The following is a 25980-nucleotide window of genomic DNA, read 5'->3' as shown; positions in this document are numbered from 1 at the left end:
AGTTGGTCATTGAGGACGATTATCCTATAATTTAGTTGTAATTTCAATTTGGTCCTGGAAGGAGGTAAGTATAGCTTCCACCCACTCCACTGCCATCATTTGAAATGTCCTTTTAACCTAAAGTTTAAATGTCACTTCTTTATTTAAAAATTGTACAAAGGAGTGTCTCTCATTCATCTCAGTTTAAGAGATATTTTTTAAATTGCATTTTTATGTAGAAAATTTCTCTTTAATGCATACTTCATTCTTCTCACTATTCTCACTTGGAATAGTCTCCCATTCCATCTGCTTTCCTTAGAGCTACAAATGTTGGTATTTATTATGAAATTAGACTATATTTTTGGTACAGTATATTCAGAAATTTTAATCAAGTGCATTAACCAAAATTGTGAGTTTCTATTAGAACCTTGGGTACGAATAAGTCAGTATCTGTACCTTATCATTATTGGGGAATCACTTAGTTATTTGATTATTAATTTTACCATGAAAATTGTATGTTCTGTGTATGTGTATGTATGTATGTATATCACAAAACTATTTTGTTTTAAATTCTCCTATCTAAAATTTGATGCTTTATTTTTCCTTGTTCTTTAACATACACTATAATACTTGGAAGAAGAATTCTTAGAAGACTACTAAGGTTAAATTAGTGTTTAACTTAAAAAAGTAACCTATATACACATGTACATGCATATCTCATTTTCCCTTTTACAGTTCTAATAACTCCAAAAATATTTATTGTAGGCTGTTCTTAAGAAAATGTGTCTCTATGAGGAAGACTTGTTTTACAACTGGCAGTCTAAGGGGTTCTTAGATTTGTTTGAAAGACCAAAGCAAAAGCCATGTATGCTCTGTGGGGACCATATAATATTCTAATGTTCAGAAATCGTACAGTATAGGCATCTAAGGAAAAAGTGGATATCATCACTGACTTTAGGCTAGGCAAACATATGTAGTGCACAGTATTTTTCTACTTTGATGGAAGTGTTTTGAAAGTCTTAACACCATTGAAAGCTCAGTTTGAATATATTTTCCCTTTGAATGACTTGAGTTTGGAAAAAAAACCTATTACTTGTTAGGAGTAAATGTGCCTCAATTGGGTGACTTATGTGTGGCTTGCTTCTGATTTTTTTCAGGGGGATGTTCCTGGACACTATTCTCCCTTCTCGTGATGACAATGGCATACGCCCTGCAATCGGTCAGCGAACGCGTTTAAGCAAAGGAGATATTGCACAGGCAAGAAAGCTGTATAGATGTCCAGGTATTGCACCATAAAAACACGGAGCGTGACTGTGCCAGAGGGCACTCTTCCAGATGAATAAGCCACGATTCACTCAACTGTTTACTCATTTCTTTCCATGCTGGCAAGCCATGTGTTCAGTTCAAAGTCAGTAATCATAAAATGAAATAGGAGAGAACCCTGGAACACCCACTGATATAATTAAAAACAAATTATTAGAAATCAAATTTTAAGCACAAGGATAGCAGGTTTTATTTTTTTCAATTTAAGGAGTAAAAGCAAAAAGTATGTTTGTCTCATAGCAGTTATTAAATAGTTGCATGATTTCATAGTTGAACACTGCATTTCCTTGCCCACGTAAAAAGAATATCCTTTATTTAAACTTTAGAATCAAGTCCTGAATGATCTTTTCTTGCAAGTACCATCATTAACTGCATATAAATTAAAATGTTATTATTGGAATTGATAACTTAGTTGCAAAAAATAAGTTTTAACCATGTTGCTAGTGAGCTACTGTGAGGTCTTAGTAAGAAAGTTCTAAGGGAATGTAATGCCTTCCTGGTCCAAGAAAAGAAAGAGTGTCCTTCCAATTTGGAAAGCTGTGTACTCTATTTACCTACTGTACACTCAAAACCCTTTGAAATGTCTTATATCAAAGGAGCATGTTTAACTTTACTTAACACAGCTTTTCCCAATTTTTGTCCCTGTATGTATGTAAAATACACATACATATGTGGTACTTTTTTTTTTTGGTAAATCTAAATTTCCACAAGACACATGAATGTATAAGCCAACGCCACCACTGTGACAAAAGACATGGGTGATCCTTGGCTAATTTCTGGCAGTACTGAATAAATTATGCTTTTTAAATTTTCAAATAGAAAATTTTAGGAAATATTAGGTGATTAATTGCAACTAGATAAATGGATAGTTCTCATATAAAAACTATTTTGATCACTCTCTAAATATATGCATGTACATTATATTTAAAGAGCACATTTGAGGTGCAAAATTTGCACACTGAACTGTCACAAAGTCAGTCAGTAGGAATCAAAAAGTAATCATACACATGGCATTTATTTTCAGCCTATGACTCTTGAATATTTTAGTTATTAAGAGGAAAAAATTAGTAAACATAGTTTTCACTTGAGACTAATTATGAAAATGGATAAATGGACTATTTTCTTACTTAAAATATAATAATATTTCATTGCTTTGTTTTATATGACAAAACCACATTCATTCAGGCCATTGAGAGTGATGTGTTTCAGAGCAGTATAAAACACAGGCCACTGTACTGCAGCTTATACAATTGCATGGAGTAAGGGAGAACTAAAAGATAGAAATATATATTTTTTAAAAAGATGTGTTAACTTTCAGTTCCCGAAGTCTTTGAGAATGACTTGGACTGCATTTTTATTGTTTTATTTAAATATAGCTGGTATTCAATAGTTTCAGGTGCACAATCTAGTGATTCAACATTTTTGTACGTCACAATGTGATCATCCCATTAATTCCAGTAATCATCTGTCCTTAGTGCTCACCAGTCAACTCCCTCTCTTACTTTTTCTTACTTTCCCTCTTTCTGTTCCTTGTTCCCATAAGACACTGTAACCCCTCCCCCCTTTCTCTGTCTGTCTCTCTCTGGCTGTTTGTTAGTTCTGAGCCCTTTTTACGGTTATGTATTTAAGGTTCTTCATTCCCTCATAACGGGAACACTAACGATATTGTTAAAAACATACTTGTTTTGGCAAAATACAGCTGAGCTACACTGGTGCAGTAGGTTTAACAGTAACTCCAAGTACATCAATGGAATAGTGGTAAAGATCCATGATGAATACATTGATGTCTAAATAGGATGTCTTATCTGAGAATCACCTAAGAAGAAAGCAAGAATTTATAAGGTGATTAACTACACTGAAACTCAGTTTTATTGTCTGTAAAGTGGGAATAATAGCACCTATATACCAGAGTTGTTAAAAGGATTAAATAATCTATTACATACACAGGACTTAATTCATCGCTTGGCAAGTAGTAATTACTTTTAAAAGGGCATTTATGGTAAATATCATGCATTCCTCAATGGAGTGCTTTTTGTGTTCTCTCTGTATTTTCTGCTGCTTGAGGGTGAGGCTTTGGGGATGCAGACACTGAGGGATGAGATAACATAGGGACCTCAGTACAGAAAAAAGAAGAATTTATAAGTTGACATCTGGTTATGCCAGGTTTTATTACAGAGAGGAGCAGTTATAAAACTGCATACTTCTTTGGAGTTTGTCTTACTGCTTTGTTAGAAATTGTTGATGAATAGTCAATAAGAGGTATTTGGCTACTTTCTACTCCAACTTTTTTACTCTGTATCAGGTTATGCTCAAAGCTCTGTTATTTCTGCATTTTACAGAGATGTCCTTAGAGTTTAATCTTGAAAGGAGTACCGGCCTTGTTCACACATAGATATCCAAGGCTGTGGCTTTTATGGCCTCAGATAAGCGGGGTACCGGGTCCAAGAGGGCAAGTGTTTAATAGGCAGGTTGCGAATACTGTTGCTTCTCCTTCAATAATAGAGAAAATGTATTTCTGTCTATCAGAAGATGAACAACATTAAAAATGTGTATATTTTTAATTCCCTTAAAACAACACTTAAACACTTATTTTTGTGGGACTTTCTAACTGATAAATACTTGTAATTCACTACTATATTTATCTATTTATTTATGCCAAAAATATAAGTTAGATTGGTATCTGAAACATTAGTTACTTATTCTATTTCTGTGCGTACTTGTCATGAAGAAGCTTCATACAGGAATATAGTGGTGTTTTTAAGATGCAATGAAGATAAGTTTTAGTGCAGGATTGTTTTCGTTGCCACTGCTTGCTCTTACTTTTAGAAGCAGGCAAGAAAGTCTCCTGTGCATTGCTACTTGAAGAAGGATTCTGGTCCTTTATAGTCTTGGCACTCTCCTGATAGAAGAGGCAGTCATCCATTGCCAGACCACATAGGCCCATGAAGGAAAAGGGAGGGAAAGGTAGAGCTGCTCAGCACTGGAAGTGAATAGCCTCTGCTGCCCAAAGGCTAATCCCATGTCCTTGACAGATTCCAGCCCTGTCTAGAATTAAGACATCTTAATGGACATCAGCTAATGCTACTTGCCTGTCATAATCTCTTGCATCCGACATACTTTGTAGGATGATTAAATCACTTTTAATCACTTTTTTGTCAGGACAAAAAGTGTCCACACAGGGTGGAGAATGAGTCATCTTTACAGTTATTCATCCTCCTTTTATCCCAATAATTTGCATTTTGCTTGTGAAGCAGAAACTCTCTAGGGCATATGAGTTATAGTGTATCTTCTTTTCTTCACAAATGATTAATTTGTTCTCTTTCTTTGCTGGGGGAGGCTTCTTCTTCTTGGGATCACTTCATTTTTTTTATTTCTAAGTTGCTTAATTTAATTCTTCTCTTGATATAATCACAGGTCTGTATTTGCATGTTTTTCTTAATTTTGTTTTTCTGTAGCCCAGTGATCTTATTGCTTGTAACTAGTTAGCACTTATATCAATTATCAACCCTAATATTCTGTCAGTAATTCTTAATTAAATATGTAAAGTAACAGTGACATTAGGAATGTAAAATAAATTGATACCTTAAAATAAAGGGGCTTCTGAGGATATCTTCCTTTTATATGTGTTTTGTGTTCATTTTGTGAACAGTAAAAAGTAAAGGTCTAAGTTCATTTTTTTGGATGTGCATACCTAGTTACCCCAACACCATCTGTTGAAGAGACTATCTTTTCTCCATTCTGTAGTCTTGGCATCCTTGTTGAATATCATTTTATTGTATGTGCTTGGGTTTATTTCAACTCTTTATTCTGACCCATTGGTCTGTATGTTTATCTTATGCCAATACTGATAGACATGCTGTTTTGATTACCATAGATTTGTAATATGTTTTGAAGTCAAGAAGTATGAAGCTTCCAGTTTTGATCTTCTTTCTCAAGTTTGTTTTGGCCATTCAGAGTTTGTGGTTCTATATGAATTTTAAGGTTTTTTTCTGTTATTTTTTTTTGCAAAAAAAAAAGCCATTGGGACTTCGATAGGGATTGCATTGAATCTTTAGATCACATTGGGTAGTATGGAAATTTTAGCAATACTAGGTCTTCCTTTCTATGAAGACAGGATTTATTTCCGCTGCTTTGTTTTCTTTCTTTTAGTGATGTTTTGTGGTTTTCTTCCATTTTTTTAGCAACATTTTGTAGTTTTTAGTGTACAAATCTTTTGCCTCACTGGTTGTTATTCCTAAATATTTTATTCTTCTTGGCGCTATTATAAATGGGATTCTTTTCTTTATTTCCTTTTCAGATGATTTGTTGTTAGTGTATGGAAATGCAACCGATTTTTTCATGTGTTGATATTCTATCCTGCAGTTTCGCTGAATTTGTTAATTCCAACAATTTTTTTATGTGTATGTGTGGAACCTTAATTGTTTTATACATATAAGATTCTGTCATTTGCCTAAAGAGCTAGAACTGTAACTTCTCAACTATGTTCTGTTTTAATTTCAATTAGTACAGTGATAATACTTCATTTATATATTTCTTAAAGACTTTTTCCCTGAATATGACTATGTTTTATAATTCAAAGACACATTCTAACAATTAAGACTGCATTTTCCTATCTGTGGACAAGGTACATAGGAAGAAAATTTAGGCCATTATAATATTTGACCCCTTGCAAAGCAACTCTATGAAGTCCCTCTCAGCAAGATTGTCGCTTTGCAGAAGAGAAAACTGAAGTTGAAAATTATGAGTCTTACTTGTGTGATATAATACATAATAATGCCATAAAAGTTTTCTCATTCATATACCTTGCAGAGTATATGGACAGACTGTGCATTTTAGTTATCATTGGCACAGTTTCCCTTGCTAATTTTACTTCAATTCTTTAATAATAAATTTCTCTTTTTTACATTTGAGCATTTATCTACAAATAGCTGGGAAGACTGATGAAAATCTTCTGTAGTAGAAGTTGAGTAGCCTGAGACAACCACTCTTATTGAGGACACTGGACAAATAATTGCCACAATTTGACTTTTGTTGCTTGTACTTCTTAATTATAAGCAGGTGCTGTATATTTATGAAATTTTTGAATTTATATGCTGTATTCTTGTTTTCATTTATAGTCCCTTGTTTTCTATTATATCATTATCGTTATATTTTTTGATTAAATATATTTCTTTTTTCTTAGTTATACTTTAGGAAGTACAGTACCAGTATTCTATGTGGCTTAGTAGAGTTTTTGGTCACTGCAGAATTTATATTTAAACAGCTGTGAATTATAGTTCTTTTCACTGAAGCACACTCAACTTCAAAATGACTGTCTAGTGTCTAAACTAACTTTAGTATGATACAGGTTGATTGCATTAATAAATTTTAACAAATTTTAACTCTTCTGAGGGTTCTTATAATATTATATTTGTCCAGGCCTATAGATGCCTTATGAAAAATGTTGAATTACATATTTTTGACCATGAGCGTTTTTGCTTTGTTCTAAAGTTTCTTTTATCTGTCTATTCATTAGAGAAACCTTGTTTACTCTTTACTTTAAATTAATTTTGTTGTGTAAATATAACAAAATAAATTTAAAGTGTTTGTAAATAAATATTTATACTGTATCAGACTGTTTTATAGCTCTATTCTGTGTTTTCAAAGTCATCATCTTTCTTCATATAAGATATGCAGAGCCATTTATAACTTATTGAGGATTTAGTGAGACAAGAGTTTGCTTGCTGGTAGCTATGGCTCTGTAATATGGTAATATCTCAGTTTTGATTTGAGTCACCTTGAGAGGGACAGAACTGTTCTTTCAAATTGTTGAGTAAAAGTTTAAACATGCCTGGCAGTTTTTGAATGAAGGATACTTAAAGCATCCTAGCTCATACCATTGTAGAATGGCTCTGACCACTAGCCTTGGCTGAACCAATGAAGTAATTACTCTCTGCTTTTACTTTTGCTGAACTAGAGATACCAATCACACTGATCTGAAGGCTGTGGAGGTGATAATTTGCTATTTCAGATGACTGGTAATTACTTCCAAGAAATTAGACAGGCTTAGTAAGAGAAAAACGTAATTGATTTTCCAGCAATTTGTACTTATGATCAAGAGAAAAGAGAGAATAAATAAACATCTATATCCTGTTGGAAAATTTGAGTCTTCCCATGATTTTTTAAAATTTTATTTTAATTGTTGTTTAAGTACAGTTTACTGTCTTTTACTCCCATCCCAGCTCACCCACCCATCCCTCCCCACCTTTTGCCCACTTCCAAGCCCCCTAGTTTTTGTCCACATGTCCTTTATATTTGTTCCTGTAAACCCTACCCCCTGTCCCCTGAAATTCTCCTGGAATTCCCCTGAAATTCCCTCCCCTCTGCCCTCTGGTCACTGTCAGCCTGTTCTCTGTTTCAGTGTCTTTGGTTATATTTTGCTTATTTGTTTTATTGTTTAGGTTTCTGTTAAAGGTGAGATCACATGGTATTTGTCTTTCACTGCCTGGCTTATTTCACTTAACATAATGCTTTCCAGTTCCATCCATGCTGTTGCAGAGGGTAGGAGCTCATTCTTTCTTTCTGCTGCATAGAATTCCATTGTGTAAATGTACCATAGTTTTTTGATCCATTCATTTACTGATGGGCACCTAGGTTGCTTCCAACTCTTGGCTATTGTAAATTGTGCTGCTATGAACACTGGGGTGCATAGGTTCTTTTGGATTGGTCTTTCAGGGTTTTTATGATATACTCCTAGCAGTGGGATTGCTGGGCCAAAGGCAGATCCATTTTTAGTTTTCTGAGAAAATTCCATACTGTTTTCCATGGTGGTTGTATCAGTCTGCAATGCCACCAACAGTGCACTAGGGTTCCCTTCTCTCCACAACCTCTCCAACACTTGTTGTTTGTTGCTATGTTTATGATGGCCACTGTCACTGGTGTAAAGTGGTATCTCATTGTGTTTTTTTAAAAATATTTTATTATTTATTTATCTTTAGAGGGGAAGTGGGGAAAGGAGAGAGGGAGAGAAACATCAATGTATGGTTGCCTTTTATGCGTCCCCTGCTGGGAACTGGCCTGCAGGGAACCGGCCTGCAACCCAGGCATGTGCCCTGACTGGGAATCGAACCGCGATCGTGTGGTTCGTAGGCCCGCGCTCAATCCACTGAGCTACACCAGCCAGGGCTCATTGTGGTTTTAATTTGCATCCCTCTGATAGTTAGTGATATTGATCATCTTTTCATGTGTCTCTGGATCCTCTCTGTGTCCTCCTTGGAGAAGTGTCTGTTCCAGTCCTTTGCCCTTCCATGATGTTTTTACCTTTCCGTTTTCATAGGGCTTATTTGGAAAAAAATTTACATTGTGATGACATTTTGGAACCATTCTTACTGGTTATTTATTGATTACTATTTAAGATTTACTTTCCCAACTTTGATATGGAATTTATTTTTGAGCTTAGCCTCAGTTTACATAGAATATGTTGATAGAATGTTTCCTGTGGTCCCAAGAGCTACATCAACTAGGTATCACTGGCCTGACCAAAATATGGGTCACTTACAACTTGGCTACTAGCTCCTTGGGAATGAATGGCAAAGGTTTCCATGAGGAGGAACTTTATGCCTGCAAGATTATTTATATCCTAATATTGTTGTATAGGTAGCTCTAGTGATCTCATTAAGTATAGTGAAATTCTGGTAAGAGAGACATAAAAATAAATCCCTTAGGAAGGAAAAGTCTATTATAAAATACAAATACATATTCTGGTCTAACACCAAAAGATTCAAGGTTTTAATTATGATACCCATGCCTTTCGTAAAATTAAAGAATAATCTTCTCCGTTTTAGGACACATGGATATCATCTTTTTAAAAAATCAAATATATGTTTTTTTATCATTTTTCTTCCAGCGTGTGGAGAAACCCTACAAGAATCCAACGGCAACCTTTCCTCTCCAGGATTTCCAAACGGCTACCCTTCTTACACACACTGCATCTGGAGAGTGTCTGTGACCCCCGGAGAGAAGGTAGTTCATTACAGCAAGAGTTCTCGCTCACTCTCATCTAAGTACAGAGGTTCATTTTTCTAATATAAGTGGCTTTATGTTTTATTATTGTTGGACTCATTAAATAAGAGGCTAAATATTTCAGAAAATGTATAGTGAATTTTAAAAGATTAATCTATTCTACAAAAACATACAGAATGGCCAGAGTAAAAGCAAAAAGGCTTATTTGTTAATTTCTTTATTAAATTATGCTCATTAAGGAGGAGTAAAACATGCTGTAAAATGCCACTAAATTTGTCTCTCTGAAGTTAATCACATGAATTATTATCTAAAACATCATGGCACCCTTTTGACAAACATTGGAGAACTATGTTTTCAGCATACTGGGGAATTTTTTTTAATTGGGAAATTTAATAAGTAGGTTAAAAGTCATAAGCATGAAAAATCTAATGTTTAAAATTCATATGTTAGAGATAAAAATTATGGAATACTATACCAAAATAATGGTTATTTCTCCCTGTTGGATTAATATATAGGTTTCATTTCTTTTTCCTTTTATTACCTATGGTAAGCGTATATTACTTTATACAGGAAGAAATTATTGAAAAAAGTAGATTATTGTTGCACAACAACGTGAATGTATTGAATGCTACAGAACTGTACACTTACAATGTTTAAAATGGTAAATTTTATGTTACTTGTATATTTTACTACAATAAAAAACCCAACATTGTCAGTGCACATGTATGTCTTTGTCAGACTGAGCCTGCCAAGGTACAGACAGATTTCTGTCCAACCCGAGGCTCTTCTTGACATTGCACAGTGCATGCTGGTAACAGTCCAGGACACGCACCTGAGAATGTAGCTGTGTTCAGCTGATGAAAGCATACAGTACTGGTTTTTCCATCCCTCAGAACTCATGGACCTTTTAACAAGGGTAGACTTCTTAGGCATTGAATATAGTTCACATGTTTTTTTCTTTTCCTGTGCAACCCATTTGAAAGCTCTCATTTGACTACTTTCATTTTGTAAAAAAAAATCTTGTTAACCACTCATATAACGGTTTATACATATGGAGTCAGTTTACAATATAATGTTTATATTGCCAAAGGTACTGCTTAAATTTAGCAATTACTGTATAGACAAATTGTTGACTCCTAAAATGTGCCTTCTGGTATGTGAAAGAAATCTTTGCTATCAATAATCTTATGCACCTATATCAAGGACAAGGCCTAGTAATATAACAGATGATGTTTGGAAAATAATTGAAGAAGGCAAGATACAACTTGTCATGGATTTACAGAAAGATAAGAGAGCTCAGATCTTGAAGCTGGTGCAGTTGATGTGGAGAAGCTTGGAGAGCAGTGACTGAAGGAGGGAGGAGAACATTTTTAGCAGCATTGCAGAGTATCATTTATAGAAATTGCAATTGATTAGCTAGAAGGTTAGAGTGGGCGTTAAGGAAAGGGAGGTATACAAAAATGTCCCTGTGAGTAATTGGCAATGACAAAGCCAAGTGTCAAAATCCAGATACTATCATATACATGTAAGCAGAAAAATTATTTTTGTAGCATAATTCAACTGCTGTTTTTTGCCTATCATACAATTAATCCCTGATGAAACTGCAAATCTACCGGAGTCACACAACTAGTCTGTTGTTAGCCAGGGACTTGAACCAAGGCCGTTCTTCTTTAGATTTTAAAGTAAGAATCCTTTACTTTGACCTGTTGATTTTCCAGGGAAATTTTAATAATTAAGTCGATATTTTTATGTTTCCTGGTATAGCTGGATTAACTAAATTGGACTAATGCTTTTATTTCATAACTGTTTTCAGCATTTATATTGGAAGGGATGTCTGGATATGTAGCTTGGAAATAATAGTATATGAGAATCTTAACAATGCTTCAGATTATTAGTGTTTCCTACACATTACCAGTTAGATCCTTCTGATTTAATTCTGTGGAGATCAGCTTGATATGATGACCTCCATTTTACAGTGAGAAAATTCATTCAACCTCAGAAATGTGGAGTCAACTAACCACTGAGAAGCTGGAACTTTAAAGCAGGCGTTCTTACTCCCAGTCACAAATGGCTTCTGGTTGTAGGAGAAGATGCAAGCTTTCCCCTTAAGCACGATTCAGTCAGAGCCGAACAAAACTTTAATGATCAATTATTATGCCAGGAGTTGGCATATTTTTCTGGAAAGGATATATAGTAAATATTTTTAGCTCTGCAGGCTATACCGGCTCGTTCAGATATTCAATTCTACTATTGTTTCTCAAAATCAGACCTAGACAAGATGTAAAGGAATGGTTCCAAGAAAACTTTTACAAAAACTGGCTGTGGCCTGGATTTGGCCCAGGGGGTCTAGGTTACTGATCCCTGTTCTTCTGCTCCTTGTCTCATTCCTGAGAAAAGAACTGTAGTTTCCCTAAAGAGTTTATAGACTTGTCCAAGCTTCTTTCTGGCTGGAGCCCAGGAATCTATTTCATTTACTGCCTTTGATTTTAACATCTCTTTTGAAAGAGCTATTTAATAGTATTAATCTAATTGTTAAGGTTTGGAGCATCTTCCCCATCCTCAGCACTATAAACTGTCAGTGTTTTTCTGCTTGGTCTTTCTGTGGTGCTCGTGGAATTAGCTGAGGTGGTCAGTGATGCCTTCATTGTGTTGACAGAAGTTCATCGACATGTCTTTCTCTGGAGACTTGCAGACATTCAGGCCCTAAATAGTTGATTTTTCTTCAGTGTCCTTCACTCTGCACCCCTGCAAAACAAAGTGTTTAATAAGCAAACTCCACTGCAATTGCATCAATTTAACTTCACAGAAAAATGACCAAAAACAAATCTTAGACTTGTCCCTTGTATCTCCCTCCAGCACAAGGGAATTACGGCTCATTTTAAATCGATAAGTGGTGATATTTGTTATAAATAAAACATTTATACAGTTCTGCTTGGTAGTTTTTACTTTGCCATTCTGTGAAAAAACATATTTACATACAATAACATTACATAAAACAAACAAGTATTTTCCAGTGTTTATCATCTGTAATTCAAGTGCGGACCCTGTTTGCATCCTTAGTCAAAGGCTAGCATTTTACTTCTACTTCGGAGTCCTAAGATTTGATTTTTAGAAAACCTAATCTTTATTACATTTTCTGCTTCGAAAGGACTCTGTGTTTTTTATTAAAGTAGGCCAGTTTTGTTTCTCCATGGTGCTTGGCGTTTAAAATAGAAGATTAAAAACAAGATAGGAAACTTTTCTGTTTAGAGTTATTCGTTTTCCAAATGTGTGTGTATGTGTGCATGTGTGTGTTCCAGACTTCAAATATTAACTATTTGTTAGCAATCCAAACACATTGTTTCAATTCTGAATAAAATTTGATGATATACATAGTTTCAGTTTAGCTGGTTTTTTCCTTCGTTGAGAAGGAAGTTGAAATTATTTGCACATATTATAAAATTCCCCTTTAAATCTAAGGGGGAAGCCACAAAATAAGCCTTGGGACCTACCCAAGGCCAGGTCTGTATTCTGCTGTAATGAATGAATTCTTGTATGATCATACAGAGTTGAAATCCTGGTGATTGCTATAAGGAGAATATAGATGCAAATAAAACTTAATGTCAGGCACTGGTAGTATTCCCCGTTTAAGTAGCAGACTGAAAGTAAATACAAAGTTAAGTAGAAAAACCACAAGTTATTTCCCAATTATGTCCCAAGAATAACTTAATACTGCACTGGTATTCAGAGATGAAAGGGAAAACAGATTGGGATCTTCAGAAAAATAGTTCAGAAATTATGTATTTTGATAATCAACTCTTGAGGATTACTGAAAAAGAAAGTGATAAATCCTTTGTCCTTGGTTATTTTGGAAATTTTTATAAACATTTTTGGGAGTGTATGAAATGATGAAATTAGGTGAAGGAGAAGAAAAACAAAGGAAAAAACACTATAAATAAGGTAGATAAAAATAAATGAACCATTTTATTAAAACCAAATTATGCCATATCTTCTGTATTACATTTTAAAAACTGTCTGCATTTTTACATCTTTGGTAGATTTGATCTCTTTATAATCTAGAAAGCACATTTAAAGAAATTGAGATACATGGAATTCAATGGTGAAATGTTAATGCCATGATAAGGTATGATTGCCTCTCATTATAGTTAGATAAATTCTTAGTTTCTGTCTCTGTAAAACAATTATTTACATATGCAGTTAAAACCAACTTTGGTGTATAATTTCATGGATATCATTGTGATTTTGAGATATAAGGCACCATGAGAAATATTGCTATGCCATATCTTTATTCTGAGAAGAAGTAATCTAGTTAAAGATTGATTTGCTCGAAGTAGTTCTTAACTTTCATTTAAATCAAGAAAAGGGAGAGGTATATGTTTCCTAATGCAAAAATGGTAATAATATCTAGAATATGGATTCAGGATATAATGAATATATTTTTTCATTGATGGATATATTTTTTCTTTTCCTTTCTTTTTTTAGTCATTCCTTGAGAGTTCTCATATCTAGATTTTTATATCATCATAAGGGATTATTTAAGTATTGTTACAAACTATAGTTTTATATTAGAAGCATTTTAAATATTTATAATTTGTTGCTTTTAGCTAAGGTCTATTTCAGTTTTGGGAACAAAGAACAGGTTCACTATATACCTTAATCATTTTAGCTCTTTTAAGCAGAGTAGAATTAGAATGAGTTTTTGAATATAAAAAATATTTTCCAAGTGGATTTTCTCAGCAGGTAGGTGAATATCTGATTAGCTTGGCTCTCTTTTTGGTGGAATGAAGTAAAAGAGTTAATTATTTGAAATGTACAGTCTCTTTATAAAGCAATGAGAAACTTATCTTTCCAAGAGCTCTTCTTGAATTATCTTCACAAAAAGCAACGTCATTTCCAAACAGAGTAAGAATAAAGGGGCTTGTGCAAGATCTAACTTGAAAGGCCTTTGAATATATATATTCTTGGACCTAGAGAAGTAAAATGACATCTGCCTTTGATTATAGTTACATGGGCAGATTCAAATTCTAGAGCTGTTCTTAAAATATTTCAACATACACAATAATATTATGTTTTAGGAATATGGCACATGGTGGGTATTTTTAACATGATTATATATGTCTGACTGGTCGTCTTTGAAATAAACTTTTTAAAAGAAGACATTTACGGCGAAATCAGAATTTTTCACAGTTTAAGCCATGTTTGTCTTGGAGAATTCAAAGTAAGCTATATGAATAAAGGTTCCTGTTTGTTTCAAAGTTGGTCAAATTGACAGAAACTTTGGTTTAGTTGCTAAAGTGTTGTGCTTTTATCTTGTTGAAGGTTAATGAGAATGAGGAAATTAGGTTTTTTGTGGTATTTGTGAAGAAAAAGATATTAGGAGAATACTAATTTAGGGGAAAAACCCAGCATCTGTTTGTTTTCAGAGGATCCCTGGCTTCCTGACCTCCAGGAATCCAGTCCCCAGGTGCAGGTGCAATCCGTTTTACTCTCTCTGTTGTTTCACTCCGTTTTGCAGATTGTTTTAAACTTTACCACGATGGACTTATACAAAAGCAGTTTGTGCTGGTATGACTACATTGAAGTAAGAGATGGGTATTGGAGGAAGTCCGCGCTCCTGGGTAAGAGACGATGTACCTTGTATGTGGCTATGCATATAGTCTGTCCTGCCTAAAATCATCTTAGAGTTAAAACTGTATGTCGCCACCATTTTTGTTCTATTGTACTTTTGTAAACCACAGTGAAACACTCAAAGACAGATCAAGAAGCAGATTGATTTAAACTAGCTTGAATTATGAGGGAGTACTCAGATCTAGTTTAGCATAATGATTTAGAATGGCTTTCACATGTATTGTGTTTAGAGTGGCTACTCATCACAGTGTCTCTGTCTTTTTAATTTTAAAAACATAGTTTTAACGAGAAAACCAGAGAAATTGTGTGTGTGTGCCTGTGTTTTGTTTCGTTTGCTCAGGCAGTAGAATGGGAGCTGTTCAGTATGGCCATCGGTAGCTGGCTTCCTAAGCATTTTAGCTTGTACTGTAGACGATACAGTTTTACTTTGCTGAGAGTTGTTCTTGTGGCTGAGAAGAGACCTGTGTAGTTCGTGTCCTAAATTGTAGCTCAGATTAGATGCTCAGGAAAGCCTGCTGCCAGCGTTGAACCGCAGGCCACGCCATTAACTTGCACAAGCGACTTCTTTCCTGTTGCCTCTGTTTTCCTTAACAGCGAGAGCTGTTGTGAGCAGGGCAGCATCTACTCTATGTGGATTTTTTTTGAGATGGTGACTTTTCCTTTATTCTTAGAAATAGCTTTGCTCATTTGTGTGTTAAGTACTATACGGATCTTCTTTTTTCTTGCCATCTAAAACCTATTGATTGTACACTATTGTATTCAAAGTGGCAGTGGCCTTAGTAAGTCCAGGAGAGCTGTAGAAGTGTTTAAAAGGAAGGACAAAACTAAAGACTTGAACTCATTTGATAAGTCAGGTTGAGAGGAAAACATGGTCTTGAGCATTTGGTTTCTTAGCCTAGATGGAGCAGTTTCTGATAGGTGTATCTGCGTTCCAAAGAAAACACTTCATTTGATTCCTCATGTTGGAGAACCGAATGTAAAGCTAAAATGCTGGAGAGCACGACCTTTCGGGGCGTCCTCAGCATTACACGCGGCCGGAGCTGGGTGCCCGTCACACTGCTTCAGTCAGATGGGCGTTTTCATGTGGAGAGCTCTTCCTGCCGTGCCCTCCAACACCGAGTGTGGTCATCAGACCGGCAGCCTCAGAATCGCTCGGAGGGTTGTTTAAAATGTGGAAATTCATGTTCACTCCATCCTTTCTGAATTAGAGACTGTATTTTAAAAGACTCCCTGGCATTCACAGGCATGTTAGTGTCTAAGAAACCTTGTTTCCTTTTACATGCCCGTAATGTACTTTGCCAGTTAGGAAGACAGTTCCTCACCTGTTAGCTGCTGCTGTGAATTTATTTTATAGTGACTGCCATTTATAATGTACTAAAACTGTATGACATCATGGCCTGGGGCAGGCAAAAATGGATGACAATGTGTTATTGTTTGCAGAATACTTTCATGTGCATTGTCATATTTAACCACTTTGTCATTATATGGGAGCTCAGAGCACAGTGGCAGACAGACAGGAAGAATTAATTATTGGTGGCGTGTTGAAGGAAGAAAGATATGACAGGAATTGTTATATTCATTTGGTATTATACTTGCCTACAGATAGACACTTAGAAAAAAAGGCAGAGCTTCCATTACATTTTTCTGGTGCTGTTTGCCATTCTGCCTACTGCACTACAGATAAGAGCGGTGCAGATGAGGTGGGACCTGTGCAGCAGGAAGGGTCTCCCAGCAACGTGGGGTTCCCCCATGAGTCACGCTGGGCCTGGCCGGACGAAGCACTCCACCTCCAGTTGGGACGTGCTTTGACCAAGTTACTCCCCTACTAATGACCAGACTGACAACTTGAATTGGTTTCTTGTACTTTTTTCTGTTCTTTGTAGAATAATATTCCCCGCCTCAATGTATCACGTGACTATTTGCAAATATGTCTTTTGAACTAGTCGTCTCCCCATTTTATAGATGAGGTACTGACATCAGTTGGTTCCTCTGAACATACGTTCTAATAATTTATAAATAGATAAAGAGACTGTTTTATTTCTCCACCTTTATTAAGTAAATATTAAGGCACAGTTATGACTCCAGTTACTAAGGATAGAGACAGGAACCAAATCAGGTTTTATGTATACTTTATAGCTAATGTGGAAAGCGGTGAGAATATAGAGTCATACTTAGGAGTCGTTCTTTATTCTTGTATTTTTTAGGCAGATTCTGTGGGGACAAACTGCCTGAAGTCCTCACCTCCACGGACAGCAGAATGTGGATCGAGTTCCGGAGCAGCAGTAATTGGGTGGGAAAAGGCTTCGCGGCGCTCTATGAAGGCAAGCCCCACTGAGCTTTACAGGTTACGCCCTCCGAGAGCCCTTAACAGAAATATCCTTTCTTCCAAAAACATGAGAGGATAAAAAATAAGTACAAATTCACTAGAGTGCTGTTGTAACTGTACTTTCATTATGAAGGTTTCAAAACTTGCATTGTAATATTCACAAGGATGATTTTTCATCAAACTACTGGGTAAATACAAAGTGCAGGAGCAACCTGTTTCCTAGTACCAGTGATGTGCTGACACACCAGAGTACTCAGGGATGTGTGTGGGAAGCGGGGGCGGGCACGAGCGTTCCTAAACTGCCCATGTTTTTACATGCTTGTATCAGAATATTATGAAGAAATGATCATTTTCTTTCATACTGGGTTTGTCTCTCTTCGGTGCCCGTATTGCTGAAATGCTCTGTTTTAGGAAACTGCACGGAAAGTAATTGAGCGCATTCTGGAGCACGCATTGTCCGACGGCGAGGGTCCGCCCCGGAGGAAGAGTTTAGTAGGCGCTTTGTTCTCTCCTCCTCTGAGACAATGCGTCGGCATTGTGCTCCCTGGCTTGCTCCCTTCTCGCAGGGTGGTGGGTGGAGGAGACCCTTCTTGCCCCTGGCTCTGCTAGGACAGGAGTTTAGGAAATTTAGAAGACGGGAAGATCCCTGCCTCCCTTAAACTTTGAAGTAAATGGAGGCATTTTGTTTCAAAGATTAAGTGCATGGCAGCAAAAGGGTTATTTGGATGGAGCCGCAGATGGTGAGCACATGGCGCCAGCCCACTGCCAGAGGCCCAGGAGCGTGCAGAGCGCCGCTCCTGCTCAGCTGTCCCACCTGAGGTCACAACGCCGAAAGAAGCTGCTCTGGGAGTCAGAGAGCAAACTCGCACTAAATGCACAAGATCTCTAAAAGGCTTTTCAGTGTTAGAACAGGCTTTTTTTTTTTGGAGTAAAAGTGTGAATTAGCAGTGATTAAAAAATCATATATTCCTGTTTATTATCTAATACAGCTAAGTGGCTAGGCTTTTTTTCTTTTCCTTTTTTAGCTGCATCTAAATATTTGCAACAGTACAACCAGCCAACTTTGATTGTTATAACCTGGTCTTTATGGACTCAGCTCCAGGCACTGAACTAAAATGTTATCTTGGAAGAAAATGAAAATGAAATGGCTTGTCGAGGTTTATTTATTTATTTTTGCTGTCCTCAGCCATCTGTGGAGGTGAGATACGTAAAAACGAAGGGCAGATTCAGTCTCCTAATTATCCCGATGACTACAGACCGATGAAAGAATGTGTGTGGAAAATAACAGTGACAGAAGCCTACTACGTCGGGTTGACCTTTCAGGCCTTTGAGGTAAAGTCTTTCAGGCAACCTTCTGGGGGCGTGGGCTCCATAAATGACAGTGGCATTTAAAGGGATCCTCATTAAATAAGCAAATAACCAGAGAATCAGCTTTTCAATCAGCCAAGAAGCAAAGGATTGCCTATAAAATGTAACATCAAGAGCCAAAGCAGTTTCCCCCCCCATCTTTTCTCTTCTTGCAGACATTTTCTAGAAGATTAAAGTGAGTTTACATTATCTGTGCTATTTGAATTAGAATGTTTGAAGTACTGACAATAGTTTCTTTTGACAAATGCACTGGCTTGTTTCACAAGGCTGTCTGAAGGGTCCATTAAATAATAGAACTTTTATTTCTCTTTTAAACTAAGAGGTTAAAAGGTAGGCCATCTTTTTTGTTGTTGTTGGGGGAAAATCCACTTTTGCCATTATACGGAAAATTGTTTATATCAGAAATGGGGATTTAAGTGTTCTTGGGAGCTTTTGACTTCATGAAGAATATTTTTGGAGGAGGAGGTCGGCACCAGAATCATGTTGTTAGATGAGGACAAAAAAAACTGAGGGCCCGTCAGCATTCTGGAGCACAGTCTGGGCCCCCAGTGCCCAAGATGGCTGATGAGTCATTTTCGTGGGGTCGGAAGAACTGAGTTAGGGATTACAAGCTGAGAGATAGGGAAGTGATCAGGAACTCCAGTGTGTTTAAATTTTTAAAAAATGGGTCTAGAAATTGAGAGCCCAAGTGCAGTGGGAAGGAATGAGGAGATGGAGGTGATGAATCCTGGCACAGGTTGCGAGATGCCACAACTGGCGATTATGACTTTATTGCTTGGAAGGAAGATTCACTGTCCAAGCAAATAGAAAGCAGAAGAGAATCCCACCCGTCTCCAGTGTGTGCTGAGTGCAGTGCCCTTGGCAGTGTCTCATTCCCAAGGCAGGAGCCCCGGGGAATCAGGCAGTGCTCAGTGGTAAACCCGGAGAATATTGCACCCCACTGCAAGCTGTGTCATATAATTTTTTAGCCTCGTCTGTATCTCTTTGCATGTGCCATTTAATTTCCAAGACATATTTCTTTAATCATGAAAAAATGATCTTTTCTGCTGTAAGCGTGTTTATGCTGTTGGCAGTTTTGCATTTTTGGAAAACTTGGTTCTGAGATTATTTGATTTGCATTTGCATTTTGGTATTTTAATGGATCAATAAGATGGCAAACATTATTCACATTAGACCACTTTATCATTAACAGTAAACTAAAGTTGGGTAGGATTCACTTGCTGTGTAGAAAACAAAAGAACTGAATCATTGAAAAATTATCTACCTAATAACCTCAATACTTGTATGTTGTAATGTTGCAAAAATTAACCAATGAACTGTCTTTCAATATATAACTCAGTGTTTTATGGAATTTTATTACAGAAGTGAGGTCAGAAATGCATGCATTCCACGCATCTAAAAACTAGGATAGCACAAAGGACAAATAGGAAAGATTTACGTCTCAGACACTTAGAATCATGCCAAACACAAAGTAGTTACAATAAATACTTGTTGACTGAGTGAATGAATAAATTATTACTAAGCTTTAGGATTAGGAAAAGTCATGTCATAGTTTGGCTCACAGTACATTTTGTTTATGATCTGTAGTTTTCCTCTTCTCTCTCCATTTTGATTTATGTCCTTATGTTTTTTCCCTCCTTCATTTGTATATTGGATATATTTGAGTGTCTACTAGGACTCATCTTTAAACGACTAGGCCCAAACCTTCTGTTATCTTACTCAGTAACCCACACTTCTTCAGTTTTCCTTATTTCAGTACTTACTATTTCAGCATGTCACTATTTACTCAAAGAATATCCTTAATTCTACTTTTCTCTTCAACCCTGAGGCCAACCCATCAGCACATTCTATTTGCTTTTTCTTTCAACTATGTGCCATGCATGACCACATTATACCCATGTGCCTTTCTGGCCACCACCCTGTTTCCACCACCGCCCCTTCTCTTGAAACTTGACTATGGCCTCACATCTCTGCCCTGATCTCTGCATGGTCAGGATGATACATAAATAATGTAAGTTAGATCATAATGCTCCTCTGCTTAAATATTTTCAGGGATTTTTCTATTGTGCCTGCAATAAATCACAGGTTTAATTATCATGGACAAAGACAAGGCACGGTTTGGTGCCAAGCTCCTGTTCCCCCTCTTTGTGGCCTGCGTCTCTGGGCATTCCTTCTCTTCCTCAAACACACCAAGTTTATTCCCCCATCACAGCCTTCCACTTCCAGATCTTTGAGTTTTTTCTCCTCTCTTCCTTAATTCAGATTTCTGCTTAATCATCTCCTCCTAAAAAAGTCGTTTCCTGGTTTTTTCCTGGTTTAAATAACTCTAAAATATTTTCTTACTTACAGTTGTCTCTAACCCATTATTCTGTTTTGCTTTGGTTCATTTGCACTTAAACACTGTGAAATTTGTTATGAATTTGTTTACAGGGTCTTTGTCTCTCACTATATGTAATTGTCAGAGGATAGGAATCTTCCCTATCTTATTGATCACTGTATCTCCTGCACCACTAGATCCATGATAAATATTTGATGATGGGAGGGATGAATGGATGGATGAATTACATGTGAGTGTGTGAGCACATGATGATCAAAGGCTAGAAATTAATATGTCCTTTGTCAGGGGTGTGTAAGCTTCCATACAAAAGGAAACAGCCTGGGTAGGTGAAAAGGTTTACATTATGGTGGACCTAGCATGTAGTGTGCCCGAATTTAACTAGAGGTCCTGGGTTCGAAGACATTCAGAAGTGACAAAGAATTTAGAAATGTCCTAATATACCATCTAAATCTTTTTAGGTTAGGGAACTGAACTTAGGCCATTACCCTAGTATCACACAATAAGCATTAAACCAGCATTAAAACCCAGGTGCAGTGGATTTTCATTACTCCCAGAGTCTGTATTTACAAATCTGCCCACTCTGTAAAATTTGTTTATAACCCTCAAATCAGTACTCACGGTGCTTTCTGGGCCACCCGTGGACATGCACAGAGCAGCAAAATATCTGAGTCATCTGACCTGCACATTCCCAGCTTTGCTGTGCCCTATGGAGAAAATGCGTATTTTAGATAAGCATCGTTCAGGCATGAGTTATAGTGCTTTTGGCCATGAATTCAGTGTTAATGAATTGATGATATGTATCAAGGTGCCTTGAAACAGAAACACTTAAAAGAAGATTGTATATTGATTGCTTGACAAAAATTTTGTGACCAGAATTTTGCAGATACCTAACCCAGTATTTTTGCGGGAGCAATTTATCTATTAATTCATTGTTTTCAGTGACTTGATAGAACTTTATCATAAATACTGAGAATTGACTGTATATATATTTTAACTTGTTCTAGTGGTTATCAGATGGTTTGTCTCATGTAGTCATTTGTCTGTTTATAACTATTTTTGTTTACATAATATATTTTCAATATACAGCTTATACATTTAACGTTGAAAATATATAATTTTTAGAAAGTCCTCATCAATCTTTGGTGATTTTTTGTTTTGTTGGCTTTTATCCATTTATATCAGTCTGCCATTTTTCAAAAAGTCTCTCTATTTTTGTAATTTTTTAATTGTCTATGTTACCCTCTCCCTTTTCAGATAAAAGATCCCTTAAGATAAAATTTGTTTATTGTTCTGCTGAAATCTATAAAGAACTTAGTAGCTGTCCATTATTTATATCTTTTTGTGAATTTATGTCATGACTTTACCTCTCCTAATGATATTCAGATTTTAATGTAAGTACAGAAAAGAAATCTGAACAAGTGCTTTTGTTAGTGAATCTCCGGCATCTCTGAGCAGACAAGGACACTCTTTGCGGATTCAGAATCCCGAAACTCCTGTAGGCACACCCTGTGGGAAGCTTTTCTTTCTCTAGTAGTTACTGGTGCATCTCCTCTTAAGACCAGTTCTGACCTGACTTTGTGCATGCCTGCAGATAATGTCTAAAATCACTGTGGACAGCTTGTCTGCAATCTGACAGCAGTGATTTGTAAAGAAGTCTCTGTAGCACTATTTTACTTGAGCGCTTCAGTATGCTGAAATACAGAAGAGAAAATGTTTGGAATACTGGAATTGCTTATAGTACCAACTTTCAAGAAATGTTAATAAAGCAGGGAAGAAGTGAAATAAACTCAGGGCTTACTTATGTTTACATTGAAATCTCCACCTATGTACTTTAAGTGAGGTTAAGTTTGAGGTACTTGTCCGCATTTCTACATACTATTTTGTTTATAGTTCCCTTATGATGTTTAATAGTCTTACCAGTCACTACTGCAAGCTACAAAGTCCTAAACCATTTACAAAAGTGCTTATCTTTGTACTTTGTGGATTGTCTCACAAAAGTAATCTTTTCATTCTTTTAAGTATTTTATATTAGTTTAAATTAGGTAGACTAGTCTTTGTTATTGAGCTAGGAAGCCTAGACAGGGAGATCTTAATTATTTAACATTTTTATGCTTGTGATATGCTGTTTTGGGGTGTTTGGCTGAGAATATATATTGGTTAATAACTATCAAAGAGAATTAAGTTCTTCGGAATTATGATTTAGGATATAATTCTACTCTGAAAGATTACCACTTGTGTTTTAATTTTGTTTTAGAAAGCAGTTAACTATTGTGGATCTGGATGCATGTAGGTGTTTTGTACTGTAGACTTGTTTTTTATCTGTCCGTGTCTGCCAGAATATGCATACCCGCCAGAAACATTCTCATTTGATATAGGTGATGTGTCATGTGACCTTATCCATTTCCATAATAATCTTCTTATAGAAGTTGTTTTATCTATTAATAAGTTAGATATTCACATGTTTTCACTCTTTAAGATCGAAAGACATGACAACTGTGCCTATGACTACCTAGAAGTTCGGGATGGGACCAGTGAAAACAGCCCTTTGATAGGGCGCTTCTGCGGTTACGATAAACCTGAAGACATCAAGTCTACCTCCAATACTTTGTGGATGAAGTTCGTTTCTGATGGAACTGTGAACAAGGCAGGTTTTGCTGCCAATTTTTTTAAAGGTAATATGAAATCATTTGAAATGTGAGATTTTCCTTGTCAGGGGTAAATGTGATATTTAGCTTTGAGATAGAGGACAACTGGAGCAAGGTTTTATTGAAAGTTGAAGTCTGCCCTGTTCATAAGGGGATTTCGGTGGGTTTAGATGGGAAAGGTTATTGGTAAAATACTGGAATTTTGGACTTTGTAGCACAGGATTAGAGTTCCATTAGGATATTTTACCATTTTTTTAAATGAAATTGACAAAGAAAAATCCTGAAGGGGATATCTAGACTGGGAGAAAAAAAATGGCAATGTAGTCAACAAAGGATTTGTAGCCAGAAAGGGGTTTACTGACTTGTAGTTCATCTAGTTGTTTTTAGGTGGCAGTGCTTTGAAATCACCTGTTATAGAATGGCTTTCACTGCATTGAAAACAATTTATGGCATCCTTACTGGAATACCTAAAAATGCCTTTTTTTTAAGTTTGTTTTTAAGATTTTATTTTATTTTATTTTTAGACAGAGGGGAAGGGAGAGAGGGAGAGAGGGAGAGAAACATCAGTGTGTGGGTGCCTCTCGCATGCCCCCTACTGGGGACCTGGCCCGTAACCCAGGCATGTGCCCTGACTGGGAATCAAACTGGTGACCCTTTGGTCTTTTTCAAAGACTATTGTTTGCTAATTTGCAAACTCACATTAGGTTATATCTGAAGAGTGAAATTATAGATTAACTTGTCATATATATTTTTAAATAGTATATATTTTTCATATATTTCATATATCTTTATATGATTAAAACTGCATATTTATTTATAAAATATGGAATTGTTATATTTTTAGATTAATATATCTTTAAAAAAGCACTGAATGCTTTAAATTTAAAGAGTTCCAGTAAGTTTCTGAGTTTTTTCTTTTTAATTTATATTTATTGTAATCTATTTCTTTAGAAGCATTTTCAAGGCTATCTAACAAATTATACTATGAAATCAATAGGTGAAGCTGCGTTTTTTCAGTAAGTTTTGCTGTTTCATTCTAAAAAATCTCTCGTTTTTAATAATCCCCTATGATCTTAAATTTGGAAGCTGCACATAATGTGTGTGAGACAAGGTGGTCTTCAGTCGGCCCTGCTCTGGGTTTCTAGGACCTCTCATGGTTCTTACACGTTCTTGGGTTGCAGAGACATGAAGTGTTTTTTTTTTTTTTTAATGTATAAAGGGCTTGCAGATCGTTCCTGTTTCTTTCTCGAGGCAATTGTCTCATTTTCATTCAGAGCTATTAAGCCTATATTTTCAAAAAAATCTTAACATTTTAGGAAGCAAAAAACAAAACACTGCAAGCACTCTCTAACTCTCGCGGTCTTTATAGAGGAGGACGAGTGTGCCAAACCTGACCGTGGAGGCTGCGAGCAGCGATGTCTGAACACGCTGGGCAGTTACCAGTGTGCCTGCGAGCCTGGCTATGAGCTGGGGCCGGACAAAAGGACCTGCGAAGGTAGGACTGGCTCTGTCCTTGGAGCTCCCTGCCCGAACCCCTCCGCCCGATGCCTTTCCTTCCCTATAATCTCATTCTCTTGCTCTCTTTCTGCCTCCCTCTTTTTTTTCCTTTCCTTTATACTAACTTCTTTCCTCAACTAGTAAGACTCAACTTACCGTCACTGCTAATGTGAACCTGCCTGGGTTCTCATTATAAAATCAATCATTTTCTCCTTGGGTTACCAACCAGGCCAATTGTTTATCAATCAGTCTATCTATCTGGTCTGTATATGTTTCTATTTTTCTCTCTTCTGGGCCTAGATTTTCACCCAGCTATCTATGCACCCATCTACTTACTTTTTCCTTACGTAATTTATGGGTGCATCTTTCTTATGAAACTGCAGAGCCCTGATTCTGAATCATCTTTGTATTTCTGGTACCTAGCACAGTCAGATATAAAGCAGGAACTAAATACATTATATTAAAAAAAGATTCATAAACAAAGAAATGTTGTCATATTTTCTACATTTCCTCTGTTAGTCCAAGGTGAGATTTCTTATAGTGTTTTGTTATCCTGTCCTGTGATCTCTTCCTTCAGAATTTTTTGAAGATCTTATTTATTTTTAGAGAGAAGGGGAGAGAGGGAGAGAAACCTTGATGGGCCGCCTCGTGCAGGCTCCCAGCTGGGGACCTGGCCTGCAACCCAGGCATGTGCCCTGACCAGAAATCAAACCAGTGACCTTTCCTTGCAGGCGGGTGCTCAGTCCAGTGAGCCACACCGGCAGCGCTGCTCCTTCAGAATTTAAAGCCAACTCTTTTCCGTTTTTCCTGCTCACACTCTAGGCTCTGTACTCAAATAACAGAAAAGTCCATCAACTGATTTGTCTTTCTCCATT

General features: G+C 36.4%; 1 protein-coding gene across 2 annotated transcripts in view; it reads left to right on the top strand.

Moving 5' to 3' along the window:
• TLL1 (tolloid like 1) overlaps positions 1 to 25980 on the top strand; it is a 158735-nt gene that overhangs the window by 96394 nt on the left and 36361 nt on the right. The window contains exons 8-14 of one of the 2 annotated variants that reach the window (XM_053658721.1): positions 1137 to 1261; positions 9188 to 9303; positions 14819 to 14921; positions 17136 to 17252; positions 18444 to 18589; positions 23440 to 23635; positions 24978 to 25103. In XM_053658721.1, coding sequence (XP_053514696.1) covers positions 1137 to 1261; positions 9188 to 9303; positions 14819 to 14921; positions 17136 to 17252; positions 18444 to 18589; positions 23440 to 23635; positions 24978 to 25103 — 929 coding nt within the window. The remainder of the gene's footprint in view (positions 1 to 1136; positions 1262 to 9187; positions 9304 to 14818; positions 14922 to 17135; positions 17253 to 18443; positions 18590 to 23439; positions 23636 to 24977; positions 25104 to 25980) is intronic. The other variant, XM_053658722.1, reaches the window with a different exon arrangement.

This window comes from Artibeus jamaicensis, unplaced genomic scaffold (assembly GCF_021234435.1).
Source record: "Artibeus jamaicensis isolate MK-2021 breed Jamaican fruit bat unplaced genomic scaffold, CSHL_Jam_final scaffold_537, whole genome shotgun sequence".
NCBI lineage: Eukaryota > Metazoa > Chordata > Mammalia > Chiroptera > Phyllostomidae > Artibeus > Artibeus jamaicensis.
Note: the sequence above shows the minus strand (reverse complement) of the source record. Positions and strands in the feature narration are given on the sequence as shown.